Genomic DNA, 22,580 nt, shown 5'->3' with positions numbered 1-22,580 from the left:
GACAATCCCCTCCTGGCCCAACCCTCCCACTAGGGGCATCAGAAGTGGTGGAAATGAAAAGGAATCAGTCTGGTCCAACTCAGCAACTCTATTTACATAACAGCATCGCCCACACCCCGTGGGGCCTCTCACGGCTTCTTGGCTTTCTTCACAGAAGATGAGCTGGAGGCTGACTCCCGTCGCTTTCTCTGAGGACACAGAAGGCGTTGAGGTCAGTGAACCCCCAAGGCCTGAGTCAGGCTTGGTGCATGTGTTTCATACGCTCAGTGACAAGGATGTCCACTGGTCAACCACTCCTACCCTGGGTCTCAGACCCGCACAGAAGTGATGATGATTTCTACTGCAGGCACTAGAGGGAGAGGAGCCCCTACATCATGTGCATGCCTCCCAGCCTGTCCAGGCTCTTACCGAATTGGGCGTGAGGGGTGCACCCACCACATCGATGATGGTATCCTTGGGGTCAGGGCCAAGTCCGGGTTCAGTCACTGCTGGCTCAGCAGACGCCGGGCCTGGGCCTGATGCTGGCGTGGCAGGGCCCCCCAGCACACCAGCCCGGGCCAGTGCCTCGTGACGGTGCCGCAGCATCTGCAGCTCATACTCGCAGTTGGCACAGGCCTGCTTGAGCTCGTAGAGCAGCACCAGGTCACTTCGCAGCTCATTGAACATGTGCACCAGCTCCTCCGTAGGTGTCGGGCTCAGCTCTGCAGGCAGGCGGTGGGCAGCACAGGGGCAGAGCCCAGGTGTGGTAGAGGGTCAGCAACAGGAACTATCCTTCCCCTGCCCAGCCTGTATCCACAGCCTCGGGTGGGTACTCCTGTGGGGCCCAGTTCCCATACTCACCTACACCAAGCTCCAGCAGCATCTGTTCCAGGGCCTTGATCTTCTTCTGTCCCACAGAGCTTGGCAGCTTCATCTGCAATGAAACCTGGCAAGCTAAGCCTCTCCCAGCCATAAGACGCTTAGGGTAAAGGGGACAAAAGGCAGTGGGAAAGAGGGATGGAAGAGACGGTAACACATAGAGGTTAACTATGAGCCAGAAAAGGAAATAGCCAGGAAGCTGAGGATGCGGCCTTAGTCTGGCCGCATCCCTGAGATCCTGGTGAGGCCACCTCTGCAGCAATCTCCTATGGCTCTAGCCACACTTGCCTGCCCCGTGGAGCTGAGAGCAGAGAGCCCAGGGCCCAAACATGCTAAATGAGGTAACTCGCATACCCGTTGGCTCCGCAGCGTGACACCTGCAGACTTGAAGTCCGGAAACTTGATGCCTGCAGTCTCAGGAACAGCCTGGAGGAGAAGGCATTATGGAGACCAAGGTGTCGTAGGGAGAGGGCCCAGCACCTCATCAGCACTGAGTGCTCTCAGAACCCTCCAGTCCAGGTGGGGCCTTGTGCCAGGTGACCCTTCCACCCTGAGCTGGGCTGGCTGAGCCTCCGCACCGGCTTCTCAGCCTCCTTTTTCTGTGGTAGCTTCTTCTTGGGGGCCTTGCGTTCCGTGCGCCGCTGCTCTGCAGTGGTATCTGCCGCTGTGATCAGCTTCTGCAGGTCCTGGCTGCGTTTTTCCCGCTCCTTCTTCCGGGCCTCGATCTTGCGCAACTCCTGCAGCAGGTACTCCTCCTCTGCCACCTGGGAAAGTGAGGGATGCAAAGTGTGTGAGGGCACTTCCAGGAGAGAGGGTAGACACGGAGGTGACGGGGTGCTGGGCTGTCTATGAGGGAATCTGAGAAGTAAGGGATCATGAGGGAGGTGAAGGGCTGTGAAATCAGGGGGGATGCCTGTGAGAGGTAGGAATGGGCTTAGGGCAGGTAATAGGGTACTGGTGGGAGGCACAGGGACCTGCGAGTGGGAGGTGACAGCTGCCGAGGATGGAGGGAATGGGCAAGGGGTTTGGGGCATGGAGCACAGGCATGTGGCCTTGGGCTAACCTGCTCTGGGGTCCGGTTGTACAGCCGCTCAAGCTGTTCCTTCCGCCGTCGTTCATGCCCAGCATCAAATACTGGTATCTTAAGGTCTGTGCCTGGCACAGCCCGCACATTGGCAAGCTTAGCACAGATGTGGTAGTACCGTTCCTTCAAGTCTTCCACAGAACGCTTCTGAGGAGCAAGACAGGGTGGAGGAATAAACATTCAGAGGCACGTGGAACGGATGCATAAAAGTAGGGCCTACTAGACCCAGGAGCTGGGCACACATGCAAATGCACAATGGCTCACCTTGAACTGCTGGTGGTCATACCGGTCATGGATAACAACAAAACGCAGGTCAAAGCGGCGGCTGAGGTCAAAGAGGTGGTCAGTTTCTGCCTTAGTCCAAGCATCGTCATGGAGATAAAGCTGGTACTCCTGCTCTGAGTACACAGGTACCTGCACAGTCTACTGGCACAGAGGGACACAGTAGGGGCATGCCCACATCATGTCATGTCATGTCCAGCAGGCTCCAGCCCCCTGTGACCACAGCTCCTCCCATTTGTTGCCAGCCCCTGGGCGTGTGCCCCTGCAGCATGGAGTGAGAAAAGAACCTGTCTGCTTGACTAGAGGCCATAGCAGGGTTTGGGACTGCAGCCTGCCCCTGATTCATTCTGGGAGCAACTTCACTATGTCTTCAGCTCTGGAACCTCAGTAATGGGACAGACACTCCTGCCCCCATGGTAAGGTGAGGGGCCCACATGTAAGTGCTTCTGTGGAGTCCAAAGATCAACTCTGGAGCAAGACAGATGGTTAAATACCTGGAGGAAGGCCTAGCAGCCCCTAGTCCATACAACTCTTGTCTGAAGCACTACTGCCACCCAGTGGGGACAGTAGGACTTGCCGCTCCCCAGAGTTTGCCAAGGTCAGGTCTACAGAACATAGAAATGGGCCTGAATCCTACTCCCAACATATGCAGCCCTGCCAATGCCCCTTCCTCCGTTCTCCCACACCCCCAATCTTACAGACCTCCCCCAGAGACAAACAGCACTACCACCAGCTGGGTCTGTCAGAGACCCAAGGATGGAGTCAATGCTAGACTAAATCAGGGAATTCTCTCTTAAAGACCACAGCCAGCTCCAAAACTGGTCGCCTTTTGGATATCTCCTACTGGAGTCTTCCATGCACCTCAGACTTAGCTCAGAACTGAATTCATGGTCCTCCCTCAAACATTATCTTCTCCAGTCCAGATTTCAGTCACTATCACCATCACCCAATCCAGTTGCTCAAGCCAGAAACCTGGGCGGCATCTTTAATTCCTGCCTTTCCCCTTGACTTCTCCACTTCACCAAATCTGTGGCTTTTACCTCCAAAATTTCTGTCTCCGCTGCCACTTCCCAGTCCAGCCTACCACTGTCACTTGCCTGCCTCAGAGAAACAGCCCCCCTGCTGAGCTCTGCCTTCATTCAATCCTCCTCCAATCAATTCTCCATCTGCAGCTAAGACGTGAACTCTTTGAACAGTGCTACTTAAAGGACAGTCTGCAAACCAGTGCTGTTTACAGTTATCCCTGGTCTAGGATAAGAGTGGAAACTGAGAGCAGACACTGAAAAACTTACATAACAATTTTACAGTAGTTGTATGCTGTGCTGTTGAATCTAATATGAAGAAACATGGACTTGTATTTGTCTTTATAATGTTACTATCTTTATCAGTCTCTGATGGATTGGAAATAAAATAGAAAACTGTCCTTCACCACAGATAATTTGAAACACACCATCCTAGGGTTCTAGAATATGTATCTTATAATTCCCCCCGACCATCCCTTATTAAACTCCTCAAAGGCTCTCCATCTAAGATAAAGCAGCTTCTAGATAATTCACAAACTCCTCAAGAGCAAGGGTTGTCCAGTGCATCTCCCACCTTTAGGACTCAGCACACTGTACCTATCAGTGTCTACCAAATCTGTTAATGAACACACAAATAAATGACCTGGTCTCCTCCCACAGCCACTGTCCCTCATGAACCCTAAATTGCAGCCAAATGACTAGCAGTTTCTAGAACATACCATACTTCCCCCTTGACCTCTGCTCTTGCCTGAAATGCCTTCCACTTCCACATTCCTTCTACCTAGATAACTTTCTCATCCTTTCAAGCTCTCAGGCATCATCTCCTCTGGGAAGTCTCTGGTTTCCCAGGTTTGGTTACGTATTTCTCCTATGCATTTTAATTCAATTTAACTAAAAAAAAACAAAAAAAACAAAAACTCAGGGCCAGATGCGGTGGCTCACACCTATAATCCCAACACTTTGGGAGGCTGGGGTGAGTGGGTTGCTTGACTCCAAGAGTTCGAGACCATCCTGGGAAACCCAGTAAAACTTGATCTCTAAAAAAGACACAAAAATTAGCCAGGCATGTTGGTACACGCTGGTGGTCCCAGCTACTTAAAAGGCTGAGGTGGGAGGATCACTTGAGCCCTGGAAATGGAGAATGGAGTGAGCTGAGATCATACCACTGCACTCCAGCCTGGCCGACAGAGACCCTGTCTCAAAGAAGGAAAAAAGAAAAAAAAAAACCCTCAGGAACTGTGCAGCCAGTCCTCTCAAGTAGCTCATAGTCAAGTGAAGAAGACATTTTTTCATTCATTCAACAAATATTTATCATGGGCCTGTAATACCTATGCTGGAGACACAACGCTGAATATGAGAGGCAGGGATTTTAGCCTCTCAAAGCTCATACTGTAGCTGAAAAAATAATTTTGGTTCAGTTTGGCAAGTTTGATACATAGGGTATAACAAGTGACACTCCAGCTTGCGACAAAGATTAGTTAGAGAAGAGGTAAATGAGACCTGGTTCGGTCTTAAGGTTAAGTAAAAGGGAACCCATGAGAGAAGATGGGGAAAAGAATCCTAGGCACAGGGAGCAACACAAACACATTCATGAGGTAAAGACAGCCTGATGTGTGTGGACCTGGCAGTTGGGGACATGTTGGGGAAACAAGGGTGAGACAGGAGGTATGAAAAGAGCTGGCACGCCAGCAGAGCCCAGCTTCTAGAGGCCTATATGCCTGCTAAGGAGCCCAGAACCCATCTGGTGCATGGCAGCCAATAAGGCTCATCGTAAGGAGTCAAATGGTCATGCCTCTCTTTCACAAAGACCACCCTGGCAGCAGTGAGGATGGAGAAGTTAAACGAGTCTGGGAGACCAGCTGGCAGATTTTAGAAATAATGCCGGTGAGAAGTGAAGAGGCCAGAACTAAAACAGCAGAGGGGAAGAGAGAGAAAATGGCAGGCTTGAGAGGCTTTAGGAGATAAAAACCACAGGATTTGGATGTGAAGGGTGAGGGAAGATGCTCTCCTGGGTGACTCCTGTGTTTCTGACTTGAGTAAGACAGTGGATGGGGGCACTACTGACTGAGAGAGGGACTGCCAGGAGGAGCAATATTGGGGAGGAAGATTGTTACTTCATTTTACTCCAACTCCATTTTCTACCCCATCAAAGATCTTTCTAAAACTCAGGTAAGGCATCTGAGGCAATGGGAGGGAAGGCTGGATGAGACAAACTGAAGTGGAGACAAAAGAATATTCATTTTGTATATTCATCCCCTATGCCAGGCCCCTGGTCCAAGCTGAGTTATTGCTGGTCTAGATTACTGACGCTCAGCAGAGCAGGGCCTTCCCAGACTCACCCAGGAGTGACAGGCAGAGCTAGATTAGGCCAGGATTTCCTAGCTCATTACTTAAGCCAGTGTACAGTGTGGCCTCACAGTAGTTGTAGTTTTAGATCACCATGATCCTCCTAAAATTCACATCTAATCCTAACATTACTGTGGCTAAAATCTACCACTGGCTACCAAAGACAAGAGGGTAAAGCCCGAATTCCTGGGCCTGGTTACCAAGGCTCTGCTTGGCCTGGCCACTGCTGCCCTCTCAGGCCTCATCTCCCACTATGTCCTACACCTCAGGCTTTAGGCTTCATCAACACGGAAATGCCCATATCATCCCATACATGTGAACTTAAAAAAAATTTTATTCATTCCTTGACCATGCTGTTCCTACCGCCTGAAGTCACTGCACTCCCTTCATAATACCACCTGGTGACATCCTTCAAGACTGACTCTACCTACTCTAGGAAGTTTCCATGACGTTCAGGTCCTCCCAGTATGGCTTGTATCCCAGCAAATTATAATTGCCTGTACCTCCCCCAACCCTTTTGCCAGCAATATGGAGTTTTTTAAAGACATTGTGTTTGCTTCATTTTTGTGTCCTTAGTGCCTAGGGCTTGAATTGGCACAGAGCAATATTTACTAAATACAAAATGAATATTCTTTTATCTCCACCTCAACTTATCAGCCTTCCCTGCGATTGCCTCAGATCCCTCACCTCTTACTTGTCCCTTCTCAGTCTTACATCTCCAGCCTTTCCCTCTACTGGGTCCGAGGAGTCTAAAGATAATGGTAAAATAGAAGAAAACCATGTTTGGGGAAGGGGGAAAAAGATGGCTGCATACCTGGCCATGCTCAGTCTGAGAAGCCTGTAAGTCATCCAGGGGGAGGCATCCAGGTGCAGCTGGATATACTGGGCTGAGAAGAGAGAGGCTGGAACTTGAGTCCTGGGTTTGAGTCCCTAGTGCTTTTCAGCTCTCAGTCTAGGTTATTCCAGGCTGCAGCAGCTGTGAGGCCGCACTGTACACTGGCTTAAGTAATTGATTAGGAAACCCTAGCCCAATCTAGCTCTGCCTGTCACTGGCTGGAAGAGTCTGGGAAGGCCCTGCTCTGCTGAGCTGGAGTAATCTAGACCAGAGATAACTCAGCTTGGACTAAGGGACTGGCATAGGAGATGAAGAATATTGTCAGTGATGTGATTTATTATGGAAACAGAAACAACAGGACTCAATAAATAGATGCCACTGGCATCTAGCTCAAATGCCACCTTCTCAGAGAGGCCCTCCCTGACCAAGCTATTGAAGGTAGGACTCCCCTACGCCTACAAGTTCAGTCTTTATCCCATTTCATATGCATTCAAATCCTGGTTTCATGTTATTGGTGGCTCTTATTGGAAAGACTCCAATTTATTTCCTTACATGTTTGTTGTTTTCCCCTACCTTGTTTGTCCTATTGTTGATTTAAATACTGTGAGGGCTAAAGGAGAAGACTAAGTCAAGGACAATCCCCCAAGTTCCTGGTTTGGGCAACTAGGTGGAAAATGGTGCCATTCACTGAGATGGGGAACAGATTTGGGACAGACAAAGCGAGGGAAGACGATGAGCTCTGTTCAGGGTACCTACCTGATCTAAGGTACCTGTGGGGCATTCAGAAAGAGATATTAGTAAATGACTGGATGTGAAGGAACCATGGCTCTGGATTGGTGACATATAGAGGGTAACTGAAGCCACAGGGTTCATACTAAGGAAGTATAGAGCGACAAGAGCAGAGCACCTAGGATACAGCTCTGAGGAACGGAACATTTGCAAGGCCAAGAGAAGGCATGAAAAACCAGAGCAGGTCTGGGGAAGAACAGTATCCCTTGGGCAGAAAAGACCCATGGAGTCCCACTCTGCATGCATTGCCACAAGGACTGGTTGGGTAACCGCAGCATTGCCACGAGCACTGGGTGGGTAACCACAGTTGGGCATAAGCGTGCCCCTGGAGCCAACCCTAGGAGATTGGAGAGCTTGCACAAATGGCTCAAAGTTGGAGGGCAATCTTGGGCTGTGTTCGAATGAAAGGAGCTCACCTTATTGAACCTGGCAAAGGGGTAGTCCTTGCCCTCCTCCGCTGCACGTCGCCAGTGGAAGAACATTGCTCCATCCTTGCGGGCCGGGTTGGTGAATGGCATCCACTTCCAAGGCCGCACCTTCTTGGAGCCCAACTTGGCCTTCACTGTACGGTAGCCCTGACCGGTGTCACTGGGTAGCAGTGGGGGTGCATCCCTGGCAGTGAGGTTTACGGAGGTGGGAGGTTAGGATCAGAAGGGGTGTTAAAAAGCTTTTTGTCCCAGGGAGCTGATCTACCCTACCCTATCCTACCCTACAGCAAGAAAGTCATGTCTTGGAGCAAGAGATTTCAGGTCCTCTTGCATCCTGCTAAGCAAGCAGGAGCCCTGGCTAGGGAGGAGAGAATTGGAAGAGAAAACTAGGAGTAAGGGACATGGCAGGTGAATCAGGGCCCAGAACCTGGGGGACTTGGGATTCCAATACTTGCTTCTTGTCAGAGTAGAGCAGGGCATAGACCTCCCGGTGCATGCCCTCAGGCCTCTTGAAAGTCAGTGTCTCAGAGGACTTCTTGGATTTTTTCTGAGGAAGGAAACCACAGAAAGGAACCACAGCCTACAACCCCTTTCCTGAAAATTATTTAGTCCAGTTCAATCCCTGAACAAACCAACACCTACAAGGTCAATGACAGGCACACTGACATACTGTAAAGGCACAGAAACCCACTCCCAAGGACACCACCCTATCCCCAAATCAGGGCAGTCCGCTCCCCATCCCACCATCTCTGACTGTCATAATGTCTTGATCTCTCCCCTACAATATCTTGCAAACATCACACTTGCCTGGTCCTCTCATCTCTCAGAGGTGTCACACCCTCTTGGTCCCACCATCTCCCACGATGTCCCACCTCCTCCCTCCCATCAAGGATGACACAAATTCTCTGTCCCGTTATGTCACCCCTTTTGTCGCCCAACTCACTAGAAGTGTAACGCCCATCCCTTGCCCCATCTCTCTTCCGCTGTCACTCCTCCCCATCTTCACTCCCCTACCCTCCCTTAGCCAACGCTTTCAGGTGCCCCTGCTACCTTGTCCGGGTTGATAATGTCCTTCTTGCTGATGGTCCCAGAGGCTGCATCCCCTTCTGGACCCCCGAGTTCTAGAATGTCCCGTACATCCGCGCCCGTAGCCATCGCGCCTGAGAGATGGGGGAGCGACCCAAAGTCGAGGGTCAGTGCCTGAGGAAGGACCAGGCTCAGGTCAGTGGACAGGGACACTCCAGACCCAAGTGGAGGCGAAACGAAGAAGCGGGCCCCGAGGAAGAGGGTGGTCCAGGTCAGGTCGGAGTACTGCCTGTGTCCCACCGCTTGGATGTTCCTAACGGCCCCTTCAGCCACCTGGCCCCTCACGCCTCCGCACCTGGGTCCCGCGGCTGCAGCCCCCACTACCACTCCCCTGTCCCCGCCAAACCGCGGCAGAAACTTCCGGCGGTGCTCATTGGAAACGCGGCCGACAGAAACACTTCCGGTCGGTGTCTTAGAAAACGGAGCCGACTGGCAACCGAGGACGAAAGCTACTGGCCGCGCTGAGCTTGCCACCGTTTGCTTCTCCCGCCAGCCGGTTCGCACTGGTACCCTGCCTGCTTTCTGGCATTTTCCCATTACGATGCTCCAATGCATCTCAGGCAACGAAAAGAGATACCAGAACTTTGTGACCTTGGGAAGTCACTTCATTTCTCTGAACCTGTTTCTTCATTTGCTGAATGGAAATTGTAATGGCACCTGTGTAAATTGAAATACCAAGAAAGAATCCATGTAAAACATTAGCACAATACCTGGGACATTTTTTAATTAAATGAGTTAATGATTTCTTAAAGCAGAAATTGCCCACAGGGTAAGGGAATGGTCCTTGGAGCCAGAAGGGGATAGAGCAGTTGGCTGCCTGAAACACTTGACCTAGTTGTAGTTAATTAATTGTTTAATTATTTGACATCTTTCTCCGCCTCTATTTTGAGTAGACATGCAAATCACATCCCTCAATCAGGGAAAAAAAAAAAAAAAAGCACTTTGTTCCTGGAGATAAACAGAACAATACAAAAACGGCCACACTGACTAGTTCTAAACCCAAAATAAACGAAAGACCAGTTCTTTCCAATACCTTACTACTGACGCCCTAGCAAAGAACTTTATTCCTGATTTTTGCAATACTGATCTCTGACAGAACTCTCATAATTATGAGAGAGAATTGCTGTTTTTCCACTATAAACAAATTGGTAAGTTTGCTTATCTTTTTTATGTTGTATTTTTTATTTGGTTAACCAGTCCTTCTAAAGTCTGGACTTTCTTACAGATTTCTTTGCAAGTCAATTCTTTTTTTTTTTTAAGACGAGGTTTCACCATGTTGGTCAGGCTGGTCTTGAACTCCTGACCTCAGGTGATCCGCCTGCCTTGGCCTCCAAAATGCATGGATTACATGATGGCGTGAGCCACCATGCCCGGCCATCAATTCTTTTGCTTTCTAAACTAAACTAAGTCAATAAAAATTAAGCAATAAAGTGATGCACCTTGCTCTATCCACCCTGAAGACAATTACAAAAGCTGGCGGTCCTCTTTGGGTTTGGAGGCATGTGAACAACACTTGGTCATGCTCTGACTCATTTACCAGGTAACCTATCAGTTTTGAGAGGGGCCTGGCTCAAGAGGGGTTCTGTGGCACATCCAGTTCACAGTGCAAGCTGTGCTGCCATTTGGGACTGATTATCCAACAGACCCAATGATATTGGAAGTATCTGGTGACAAAGGTGTCATGTATGGTCTCTGGCAATCCTAATAATAGAATTGCAGCACAGACACTCGCATTCTGAAGGCCATAAGCTCACCTATAAACAACTACTACCACTTGAAAAGCAGTTTCTCTGGCCCGGGACAGTGGCTCATGCCTATAATCCCAGCACTTTGGGATGCAAAGGCAGGAAGATCACTGAAGTCCAGGAGTTTGAGACCAGCCTGGCTAAAATAGTGAGACCTGTCTTTACTTTAAAAAAAGAAAAATTAGCCAGGCATGGTGGCATGTGCCTGTACTCCCAGCTGCTCGAGAGGCTGAAGCAGGAGAATTACTTGAGCCCAGGAGTTTGAGGTTGCAGTGAGCTATGATCACTCCACTGTACTCCAGTCTGGTTAACAGAACAAGACCCTGTCTCAACAGCAACAAACAGGCAGCTTCTGGCTTACAGTTGGGCTCTGGTAGAAATTGAATGCCTGACCATGAGACCCTAACTGGAACCACCCAGCATGAACTGAGAATTATCCAATCTACTGAGCCATAAAGTTAGAGGCGTAAGTCAGCATTCCATTATTAAATGTAAGATATGTGTGTGAGACCTTCTTTCTTTTCCATTATAAATATGTAAAGCTATAAGTTTCACTCTAATCACTGCAGTAACTGTACCCTGCAAATTGTTACATTTTCATTATCATTCTAATTTTCCATGTGCCTTCTTCCTTGTTTATTTCATTTTTATTTAGAGCAGGGTCTCACTCTGTTGTCCAGGGTGGAGTGCAGAGGCAAGCTCACAGCTCACTGCAACCTTGAACTCCTAGGCTCAAGTGATCCTCCCACCTCAGCCTTCTGAGTAGCTAGGACTACAGGCGCACACCATCATGCTAAGCTAATTTTTTAAAAACATTTTTTGTACAGATAAGGTCTCATTATATCGTTCAGCCTGGTCTCAAACTTCTGGCCTCAAGCAATCCTCCTGCCTCAGCCTCTGGAAGTGCTGGGATTACAGGCATGAGCCACCATGCCCAGCTTGTTAATTTCTTCTATTTTTGCTCCATATATTTTGAAACTCTGTTATTAAGTACATGTACATTTATAATTGTTATGTCTTCCTGGTGAACTGACCTCTTTATGAGAGATTCATCTTTATCTTTGGCTTTGTCTTGAAGTGTACGTTATCCAATAACTACTCTCGCCCTTGTATGTAAGCTTATTGTTTGCATGGTATACCGTCTTCTTTCCATTTTCTTTGAACTTATATGTTTACATTTAAAGTACGGATATTTGAGTTTGGCTTTAAAAAAAAAACAAACCCATTTGCACAGTCTCTGACTCTTGAGCCCACAGCGTTGGTTGAGGAATGGGGGAAAAGGAGGAAATGCTTGGGCTGGGTCTCATTTGTGCCCTTTCTACTTGATGATTTTGCTGTTTACAGATTTCACAGTGGATCAAAAGTTTACAGGCTGTGAGGGCAGTTCAGTTTGCAGGGCAGCCTGGTTGCCCTTGGACAAGCATTCACTCTCTATCAGGGCCCAGGAGCCAGTCGCAGCTGTTTCTCAGTGGAAGACGGGTTATTTGCCAGAGGGCATGGCGTTCTTCACAACTCTCAGGGCTTTTGCTGTGTTCCTCCTGGCTTGCGACAGACTCTATCAGCATGGTGACCTAAACATGAGTGGATCTGGTGGGTCATGGAGGCCAGAGGGCACACTGACTTACCTTGTAGCCTAGACCACTTCAAGAATTTTCCTTACTAAGGTTTCCTCTGAATGCTGACAGACTTTCAGGTTACTGAGTAAATGAGTGAGTGTAAGACACTCAAAGCTGGTGTACATTGCCCCGAAATTCCAAGAAAGGCATCAACTACCATATGTCAACTCATCTAAGATGCCGTCAACTGTAAGGCCCGCCTTCATTTATATTCCATATGAATATATGAAAGAATGTTTTTAAAAACACCATCAGGCCAGGCGCGGTGGCTCATGCCTGTCATCCCAACACTCTGGAAGGTGGAAGCAGGAGGATCACTTAAGGCCAAGAGGGTGAGACCAGCCTGGGCAACACAGCAAGACCCCATCTCTACAAAAAATAAAAATAAATAGCCAGGCATGGAGGTGTGCACCTGTGGTCCCAGCTACATGGGAGTCTGAGGCAGGGAGACCTCTTGGGCCCAGGAAGTCGAGGCTACAGTGAGCCACGTTCATGCCACTACGGAGGGAGTGACAACAACCCTGTGAATGTACTAAATGCCACTGAACTGTTCATTTTAATTTTACGTTAGGCAGATTTCACCTCAATAAATTGTTTTTTAATGTGAAAAAATATGCATCTTAGAAACTATAACATATAGTATTATTCCTCTTTCATATGTTTGGGGTATGTAAGGTGAAGCAACTCATTCTCATGAGGGAACATTGTAACATATCCTAGAACGCTGGACCTTCAGAAACATCACCGAGATGTGTTTTCATGGGATTTGCAGCTGTTCTTCCGTATACCTGGGAATTATTTCCGGGACCCCCGTGTATACCCAAATCCATGCATACTTAAGTCCGGCAGCTGGCCCTGCAGAACCCGTGCATCAGTGGGCATGCACAGTTCAAACCCATGTGTTCAAGGATCCATTGTACTTTACTTCAGTGAATCTAAGTTGCTTTGATCCTAGTGCATTCTTGATTTGCCAGAAGGCATCAGAACTATCACCTCTATTTCTTCCTGCTGACAGTGATTTTAAGAAGTCATCCATTAGCCAATCAGAAGAGGAGCCATTTCTGCTGGCAAGAGAGGCTCAAGAGGGTAGAATTTTGGATGGCCTGAGTTGTCTAAATGCCTTCTTTTCTGATCAGTACTGCAACATTTACATGAGAGCCCTGGCAATGTGTGAATTTCACTCATATTGTGCTACAGCAATTATCAGTATCACATTTTGAATTTTAATTCCAGCTATAATCACTGCCATGACTGCAGGAGATAAATTATTTTTATCATAGACATAGAAAATCAACGATTTGAGACTCATCTTGAGCCAAATTTTAGGATAGTGAGCCTATCCGGTTTTTTTTTTTTTGACTCTGACCAGAATAGTTAAAAGAAAGCCCTCTTCACTGCACAGTTCACCAATTCCCTCTGCCCACCCCCCCCATCAAATTCTGTGAGAAAAATTACTTGGTTACCCCAAAGCTTTGCCTTCAAGGAATCTACTACCATTCAGGTGACAGTCAATTCCAGACGATAATCTATTCTCTGCAAGCCAAGGGCTATCTTTAAGATTAGTGAGATTTTTACTGCCCAAACCTAAATACCAAATTCACGCCTTTCTGATACCAATTCCTGTATCAACTACATATCACCAGTATCTTGGTGATATTTTCTAGGAAGTACAAGTAGCCAACATTGTTCCAAAAAGAGTTAGAGAACCAGATAGAGCAATAACCATAGAAAAACAAGAAATATTGTTAATGAGCTGAAAGGTAACAGGCTGAAAATTATAAATAGGTGAGCTCTATTTGACCTTCAAGTAACAGATTATTGTTTATTCAAGTTAACTTATTTATTTTTATTATTATTTTGAGAGGGAGTCTCACTCTGTTGCCTAGGCTGGAGTGCAGTGGCACGATCTTGGTTCACTGCAACCTCTGCCTCCCAGGTTCAAGCGATTCTTCTGCCTCGGTCTCCCGGGTAGCTGAGACTATAGGTGCCCACCACCACAGCCGGCTAATTTTTGTATTTTTAGTAGAGACAGGGTTTCGATATGTTGGCCAGGTTGGTCTCGAACTCCTGACCTCAAGTGACCTGCTAGCCTTGGCCTCCCAAAGTTCTGGGAGTATAGCCGTGTGCCACCACGCCTTGACTATTAAAGTTAACTTTAGAGCAGCAGTCTCCAACCTTTTTGGCACCAGGGACCGATTTCATGGAAGACAGTTTTTCCACGGACGGATAGAAGGGCGGGCTGGGGATGGTTTCAGGATGAAACTGTTCTACCACAGATCATCATCAGGCATCAGATTCTCTTAAGGAACGTGCAACCTAGATCCCTCGCACGCGCAGTTCACAACAGGGTTCGTGCTCCAAGAATCTAATGCTGCCCCTGATCTAACAGGAGGTGGAGCTCCGGCGGTAATACCCTCCACCGGTACCAGGCCATGGCCTGGGCGTTGGGGACCCTGCTTTAGAGCATACTAGTTAAAATGTTTCTCAACTTAAGGAAAATAGCATAATGTAAATACCAGAGCTTAACAAGAGAGCCTTGGAAGAATATGTAATTCTCATCTTATGTAAACTATTTAAGAAAGTAAGGGCCGGGCACAGTGGCTCACATCTGGATTGCCAGCAATTTGGGAGTCTAAGGCAGGAGACTCACTTGAGGCCAGGAGTTCAAAACCAACCTGGGCAACAAGGCAAGACCCAGTCTCTACAAAATAAAAATAAAAATAAAAATTAGCCAGGCATGGTGGTATGCACCTATAGTCCTAGCTACTCAGAAGGCTGAGGCAGGAGGATTGCCGTGGCTCAGGACATGAAGCTGCAGTGAGCCATGATCACAGTACTGCACTCCAGGGCAACAAAGTAAGACCCTGTCTAAAAAAGAAAGAAAGAAAGATAAGAATGTAAGAAAAGATGGAAAGCCACCCAACACAATTTACTGACTAGTATATTCTGAAACCAAAGCCAGACAGCAGGAAAAAAAATTACTTATGAACAATAAAAGAAAGATCCTGAATAAAATGTTAATAAATTAAATCTAGCATGGCTGGGCACGGGGGCTCACACCTGTAATCCCAGCACTTTGGGAAGAGAGAGGATTGCTTGAGACCAGCCAGGGCCACATAACAAGACGCCATCTCTACAAAACTTTTTTAAAAACTTAGCCTGGTATGGTGGCACACATCTGTAGTCCCAACTGCTTGGGAGGCTGAAGCAGGAGGATCACTTCAGCCTAGGACGTGGAGGCTACAGTGTGCTGTGATTGTGCCACTGCACTCAGCCTGGGTGACAGAGCAAGTCCCTGTTCCAAAAAGCAACAACAATAAATTAAATATAGCAGCGTATTAAAAGAACATTTCAGCCAGGCACAGTGGCTGACGTCTACAATCCCAGCACTTTGGGAGACTGAGGCAGGCGGATCACTTGGGGTCAAGAGTTTGAGATCAGCCAGGTCAACATGATGAAAATCTGTCTCTACTAAAAATATAGAAATTGGCCAGGCATGGTGGTGCACGCATATAATCTCAGCTACTCAGGAGGCTGAGGCGGAAAAATCACTTGAAGCCAGGAAGTGGAGGTTTCAGTGAGCCGATATTGCACCACCGCACTCCAGCCTGGGCAACAAAGTGAGACTCTGTCTCAAAAAAAAAAAAAAATCATCAAGTCTAAGGAGGATTTATCCCAGCTTTGCTAAGATGGTTCAGCATTAGAATACATACATATATATATCTCCACACACTTTACTTATTAAATTAATGATGTAAACATAAAAAACACAATTATCTAAACAAATTGAACACATATTAATAATATAAAAGAAGAAAAAATCTAGCAAACGAGGGAAAAATGCTTAACTTGATACATGTTTTGTTTTTAATAAAACAATGATAAAAACTACAGCAAATGCCAAAGGTAATGGTGAAACAATGGTAGCTTTCCAACTGGAGTTAGAAAGAAGACTAGAATGTCTTTATACCACTACTGTTTGGAATGCTACCAGATGCTCTCTCTAATTTAAGAAGAGAAAGAAGATATTAAAAAAAGAAAGAAAGAAAGGAAAAAAACTGGTATTCAAGAAGGGTTAAAGAGTATATTAAAAAAAAAAAAAAAGAAGAGGAAGAAGGCACTGTGAAGCATAAACATTAGAAAAGAAGAGGCTAATTGAGATTATTTGCAGATGACACTCGCTTATATAGAAAAACCTAAACAAGTCAATTGACAAACCATTAGAATTAATAAGAGGATTCAACAAGGTGACCACATACAAGATCAATGTACAAAATCAATAGCTTTCTTATATAACAGCAATAACGAATTAGAAAATGTAATAGAAAATAACATCCCATTCACCATAGCAACAAAAACTATTAAGCACCTAAGAATAAGCCTAGAAATAGAATTTATTTGAAGCCCTTGGGAATAGTTTAACATTAGGGAACCCAACAATCTAATTAGTCACATCGATAAAATAAAATTGAAAACCACAGGTCAGGTGTGGTGGCTCACACCTCTAATCCCAGCACTTTGGGAAGCTGAGGTGGGAGGAGTTCCTGAGCCCAGGAGTTGAAGACCAGCCTGGGCAACAGGATGAAAACCCATCTCTACAAAAAAAATACAAACTAGTCAGGCAAGGTGGTAGACACCTCTAGTCCCAGCTAATTTGGAGGCAGAGGTTGGAGGATGACTTCAGCTCAGGAGGCAAAGGCTGCAGTGAGCTGAGATTGTGCCATTGTACTCTAGCCTGGGTGACAGAGCCAGGCCTGTCACAAAAAACAAAAAAACAAAGCAAAAAAAAAATTGAAAACCACACAGCTATATATATATATATATATATATATGTTTTTGTTTGTTTGTTTGTTTTTGTTTTGTTTTGTTTTTTTGAGATGGAGTCTCACTCTGTCACCCAGGCTAGAGTGCAGTGACATGATCTTGGCTCACTACAACCTCCACCTCCCAGGTTCAAATGATTCTCCTGCCTCAGCCTCCCTAGTAGCTGGGACTACAGGCGCACCCCACCACACCAGGCTAGTTTTTTTTTTTTTTAATACAGATCTGCCTGCCTCAGCCTCCCAAAGTCCTGGGATTACAGACTTGATCCACTGTGCCTAGCCCACACAATTATATTTTACAGCAATAGTGAAAATTCAAGAACTATGTCTAGTAAAAACACTAAGTAAAACAGGTGACAAAGGACATTTCCTAATCATATTAAAGAGTTTTGCGTGTGTGCTTTTGTTTTCAGACACGAAAACAAAATTTAATATTTAGCCATATTAAATGGCTAAATATTAAAGGCATTGCCATTAAAGACAAAAACGATGCAGGACTGTCACCATCCCTCAGAACTGTTTTGTGTAAAAATGGAACAGAGGATTTGACAAGGGGAATAAAAGCTTTATGTAATAGACCCTTTTCCAGGGTTTGCCATGTATCCTCTCTATAAACAAGACTACTTTGATTTTACATTCCACATAGGATGGAAACTGAAATTTCATCCAGAGACAGAGGCTGATCAAAAGGGTCTTTCATACATTCTGAATGATGTTTGCCTGCCCTCTATTCTTTTTTTTTTTTTTTTGAGACAGAGTCTTGCTCTGTCACTCAGGCTGGAGTGCAGTGGTGTGATCTCGGCTCACTGCAACCTCTGCCTCCTGAGTTCAAGTGATTCTCCTGCCTTAGCCTCCCGAGTAGCTGAGATTACAGGCATGCGCCACTATGCCTACTAATTTTTTTTGTATTTTTAGTACAGACGGGGTTTCACTATGTTGGCCAGGCTGGTCTCAAACTCCTGGCCTCAAGTTATCCACCAGCCTTGGCTTCCCAAAGTGCTGGGATTACAGGCGTGAGACACTGGGACGGGCCTTGATTCCTTTCTTTTTTCTCCTTTACATCCTCTATTTACTGTGTGTAATTTTGAGGGTTATTATTCTCTCTTTTGTTCCTTCCAGGTTAGTCTTTGTTTCTGAAACATTTTTGTTATTTCTAATTCTTGTCTAAGCTCTGTTTTCTCTTTATGTCTTCTTATTGCCTACCCCCTCTATTTCTGAGTAAGCTTTAAAATGTTAAATTGGTATCACTCTTTCACCGCTTCTATTATTTTCTTAATTTCCTTTGTCCATTTAAAAATATTTCTGAGGCTGGGAGCAGAGACTCACGCCTGTAATCTCAGCACTTTGGGAGGCCGAGGCAGGATGACTGCTGGAGGCCAGGAGTTTGAGATCAGCCTGGACACCATATCATCCTTTCCGTACCAAAAAATTTAAAAAATCAGCCAGCCATGGTGGTGCTTGCCTGTGGTCCCAGCTAATTAGGAGGCTGAGGTGAGAGGATCCCTTGAGCCCTGGAGGTCGAGGCTGCCATGAGCTGTGATTGTGTCACTGCACTTTCAGCCTGGGTGACAGAGTGAGGCTCTGCCTTTAGAAAAAAAAAATTATGTTACAGACTTCTGCTTTGTGGCCATATTTTTCTGGTTGCTTCATTTTTGTAGGCATGTTATTATTGTAATCCTATTTTTTCTTATAATTTCTATGAGGTTTAACCAAATCTTTTTCTGTTGTTTATGTTTTTTTTTTTTTTTAAAGACTTAATTCACTTTATTTTTCTTGTATAAAAACCTATGTTGTAGCCACAGCTGGAGCCTGGGTCCTCTACATGAAGACTCTGGTGTGGGTCTTGGTAAGGTGGTCAGTGAATTCCTGATACGGAGACTTGTTGAATACAGTCTCCTTCCAGAGGTCGGGGGTCAGGTAGCTGTAGGTCTTAGTGAGATTGCTTTCCCTGTGCTTTCAGGAGAATGTTCCTATACTGCAGTGGGGTTGGGCCAGGATAACTTCCCCAGGTTCATGGTGCCACAGATCCCTTTTCTGTTGTCCCTTTGAAGTCTTAAGAAATTTGTTTGGTCAGGTCCAGCACGGTGGCTCATGCCTGTAATCCCAGCACTTTGGGAGGCCAAGGCGGGCAGATCACCTGAGATCAGGAGTTTGAGACCAGCCTGGCCAACATGGTGAAACTCGTCTCTACTAAAAATACAAAAATTAGCCAGATGTGGTGGCACATGCTATAATCCCAGCTACTCGGGATGCTGAGGCAGGAGAATTATTTGAACCCAGGAGGCGGAGGTTTCTGTCAGCCAAGATCACACCACTGCACTCCAGCCTGGGCCATGGAGCAAGACTCCATCTCAAAAAAAAAGAAGAGGAAGAGGAAGAAGAAGAAGAAGAAGAGGAGGAGGAGGAAGAGGAAGAAGAGGAAGAAGAAGAAGGAGGAGGAGAAGAAATATATTTGATCAGTGTAGCCACCCTGCCAATAGTCTTGGATATGTATCCCTCTTGTATATATAAAGACTTATTCTGTTAATTTTATACCTTGCTACTTTAGATAATACTGTTCAGAGAAGTTTTCCACTGATTATAGTAAGTTTCCCAGAAATATATCATTTGTACATGAATGTGATTTTATTTCTTTTCCAACTTTTATGCCTCTAATTGCTTTCTCTTATGTTAAAATCGTGGGCATTCTTATCTTGTTTCTGATTTTGGCAGTGCATTTCAACACCAACTATCTGATACCAACTTGGGGTCCTACAATTCAGTTTAATTCTGACGCTAACTACCTGCCATTAGCACAGACCCCACAGGTTAAGGGGCTTAATCCCACAAGACTGCTTCCATTTCTGAGGCCACTTCCAAGTGCTGGGTATCCCCAAGCACTTCTGTCCAGCTTGCTTCAAATTTGGAGATTTCTAGAAACCCCTCAGGCTGACAATGCATTAAGAACAACTTATGGAACTCAGGAAAGTGCTGTATTTCTGATTCCCATTTTATGACAAAGGACACAAGCTGCCAGATGAAGAGAGGTATGGGTGGAGATGGGAGTGTGAGAGGGCATTTGGGCCTGGGACTTTTTGTTGGGTTTCTGTTTACAAATGTGTATTTGTAAACAGAAATCTGTCTGCTTAAACTTTATGTCTGTACTGGGATCAATTTTGGTAAATTATATTTTTCTAGAAAATTATCTATTGCATCGAGATTTTCAAATTTATTTGCATAGACTGGTATAAATTAGTAGGCTCTGTTTTGATGACCCTGTTTCCCGGGTACATTTGTGCTTTCTTGCCTGTTCAGCCATTTTACCCTTCATCATCCACTGATTCTTCTCAACTAATCACAAAATTTTTTTTTTTTTTTTTTTTTGGGACAGAGTCTTGCCCTGTTGCCAGGCTGGAGTGCAGGGGCGCAATCTCGGCTCACTGCAACTTCCGCCTCTTGGATTCAAGCGATTCTTCCGCCTCAGCATCCCGAGTAGCTAGGACCACAGGCGCGCGCCACCATGCCCGGCTAATTTTTGTATTTTTTAGTAGAGACGGGGTTTCACCATGTTGGCCAGGATGGTCTCCATCTCTTGACCTCATGATCGTCCACCTCGGCCTCCCAAAGTGCTGGGATTACAGGCGTGAGCCACCGCGCCCGGCCACACAAAATTCATTTTTTTTTTAAATTTCTAGGCCAGGCGTTAGTGGCTCACGCTTGTAATCCCAGCACTTTGGGAGGCAAAGGTGGGCAGATCACCTGAGACCAGTCTGGCCAACACAGTGAAACCCCGTCTCTACTAAAAATATAAAAATTAGCCAGGCGTGGTGGCTGGTACCTGTAATCCCAGCTACATGGGAGGCTAAGGTAGGAGAATCACTTGAACCCGGAAGGCAAAGATTACAGTGAGCTGAGATCACACCACTACACTCCAGCTTGGGTGAAGAGTGAGACTCTGTCTCTGCCTCAAAAAAAAAAAAAATCTAATAGTTGGTGTTTTCGAATACTTCTTTTTATTTAGGTATTATTGTTACTTCTGTTTCTATTTTTTAATTCACCAATTTTTGCTTTTATTATATTAATTTCTTTATTTGATCTTTTTCTTTGTGACTTTGGTGTCAATTATTTTATTTATTTCATTTATTTACTCTCATTTTCATTGACATAGGTAGTTAATACTGTGAATTTTCCTCTGATAACTGCTTTTTCTGTAGACTATTCATATGTGATGTTTTCATTGTCAGCAGTATCATTTTCAATAATTCTAAACTTTTTATTTTCCATGTATTGTGGGTATTATTTTTAAACGTGTATTTTTAAAAATTTCCCAGTGGAAGAAACTTTGTTATTATTATCAATTTCTAGCTTTATTACTTTGTAGTTAGAAATGCTATTTGTGTTATTCGTATTTGATTGAGATTTTTCTTTTGGCCTAAAATATCTACTTTTATGCACATTCAAAAAGTGTAGTCTCCAATATTGAAATTCAGAGTTTTCTATGTCTACCTAAATATTCTTAAAACTGTATGCTCAAAATACTGTATGGAAAGTCAAAAGTTAAATAAACAACTGAGACAAAATGTTTGTAATTTATATCACAAAAGACCAACATCCCTAATATGTAAAATCCTATTCTGACAACCTATTAGAAAAATGGGGAAATTACAGAAAAACAAATGAAAATAACTCTTAAATATGGGATCGAAAAGATGTTCACTGGCTGGGCGCGGTGGCTGACACCTGTAATCCTAGCACTTTGGGAGGCTACGGTGGGCAGATCACAAAGTCAGGAGCTTGAGACCATCCTGACCAACATGATGAAACTCTGTCTCTTCCTTAAATATAAAAATTAGCTGGGTGTGGTGGCACTTGCCTGTAATCCCAGCTACTCAGGAGGCTGAGGAAGGAGAATTGCTTGAATTCGGGAGGCAGAGGTTGCAGTGAGCCAAGATTGTGCCATTGCACTCCAGTCCGGGCAACAAGAGTGAAACTCCATCTCAAAAAATAAAAAAATAAAAAGATGTTCACTTTGCTCATATTAAGAGAAATCATAAGAGAAATACATTAAAACTAAATGGAAAAGACAAAAACAAACAAACTAAATGGTGATGCCATTGTTCATCTATCAGATTTGTGAAAATCCCAAACTTGACAACACTCTGACTTGGTGAGACAGTGGAGAAAAAGATACTTTCCTTTATTGTTGATGGAGATGTAAATGGCACAACTATGCAGGGGGATTTGACAATATCTAGCAACATTACATATATATTCATTCTGCCCAAGCAACCCTTCTTCTAAGTATATACATCTAAGAATACAATGCCAAAATTACAAAAGGATGACTGCTCAAGGCTATTTACTACATAATAAATTATAAAGCACATTTTATAGTCATGAAAGACTATAAGCAGCCCACATCTCTATCTGCAGAGAACAGGTGAATAGACAATGAATGGCACATGCATGCACCAAACTACTATTCAGCTGTTAAAAAAATTAATAATATCTTTATAAGGCCAGGCATGGTGGCTCATGCCTGTAATCCACCACTTTGGGAGGCCAAAGCAGCCGAGGCAGGTAGGAAGTCAGGAGTTTGAGATCAGCCTGGCCAACATGGTAAAACCTCGTCTCCAGTAAAAACACAAATAAATGGCTGGTGTGATGGTGGCTCACACCTGTAATCC

General features: G+C 45.3%; 1 protein-coding gene and 1 pseudogene across 2 annotated transcripts; one reads left to right on the top strand and one right to left on the bottom strand.

Moving 5' to 3' along the window:
- Window positions 1–68: 68 nt before the first annotated feature.
- On the bottom strand, window positions 69–9,121 carry DMAP1 (DNA methyltransferase 1 associated protein 1). 2 transcript variants are annotated; one of them, XM_017540747.1, is made up of 11 exons: window positions 9,026–9,121; window positions 8,695–8,844; window positions 8,100–8,191; window positions 7,633–7,828; window positions 2,207–2,365; window positions 1,922–2,089; window positions 1,437–1,622; window positions 1,213–1,284; window positions 841–913; window positions 409–701; window positions 69–188 (listed from the first exon to the last, which is right to left on the bottom strand). In XM_017540747.1, exons 2-11 carry the CDS (start codon window positions 8,797–8,799, stop codon window positions 129–131), a joined length of 1,404 nt encoding a protein of 467 aa, XP_017396236.1. In that variant the 5' UTR covers window positions 8,800–8,844; window positions 9,026–9,121; the 3' UTR covers window positions 69–128. The 2 variants fall into 2 exon arrangements, with proteins under 2 accessions (XP_017396236.1, XP_017396235.1); XM_017540746.2 differs by having other exon boundaries at window positions 8,695–9,099.
- The window catches only part of LOC108312690, a 17,213-nt pseudogene continuing 3,444 nt past the window's right edge, over window positions 8,812–22,580 (top strand).

This window comes from Cebus imitator, unplaced genomic scaffold (genome assembly GCF_001604975.1).
Source record: "Cebus imitator isolate Cc_AM_T3 unplaced genomic scaffold, Cebus_imitator-1.0 Scaffold129, whole genome shotgun sequence".
Classification (NCBI taxonomy): Eukaryota; Metazoa; Chordata; class Mammalia; order Primates; family Cebidae; genus Cebus; species Cebus imitator.
Note: the sequence above shows the minus strand (reverse complement) of the source record. Positions and strands in the feature narration are given on the sequence as shown.

What these genes read in the sequence shown, in the direction of transcription:
- DMAP1 (XM_017540747.1), bottom strand. Translation starts at nt 8,799, where the DNA reads ATGGCTACGGGCGCGGATGTACGGGACATTCTAGAACTCGGGGGTCCA. An exon ending in ATGACCACCAGCAGTTCAAG is followed by an intron (nt 2,090 to 2,206) that starts GTGAGCCATTGT and finishes CTTGCTCCTCAG; the next exon opens with AAGCGTTCTGTGGAAGACTT. An exon ending in CACCCCTCACGCCCAATTCG is followed by an intron (nt 189 to 408) that starts GTAAGAGCCTGG and finishes CTGTGTCCTCAG; the next exon opens with AGAAAGCGACGGGAGTCAGC.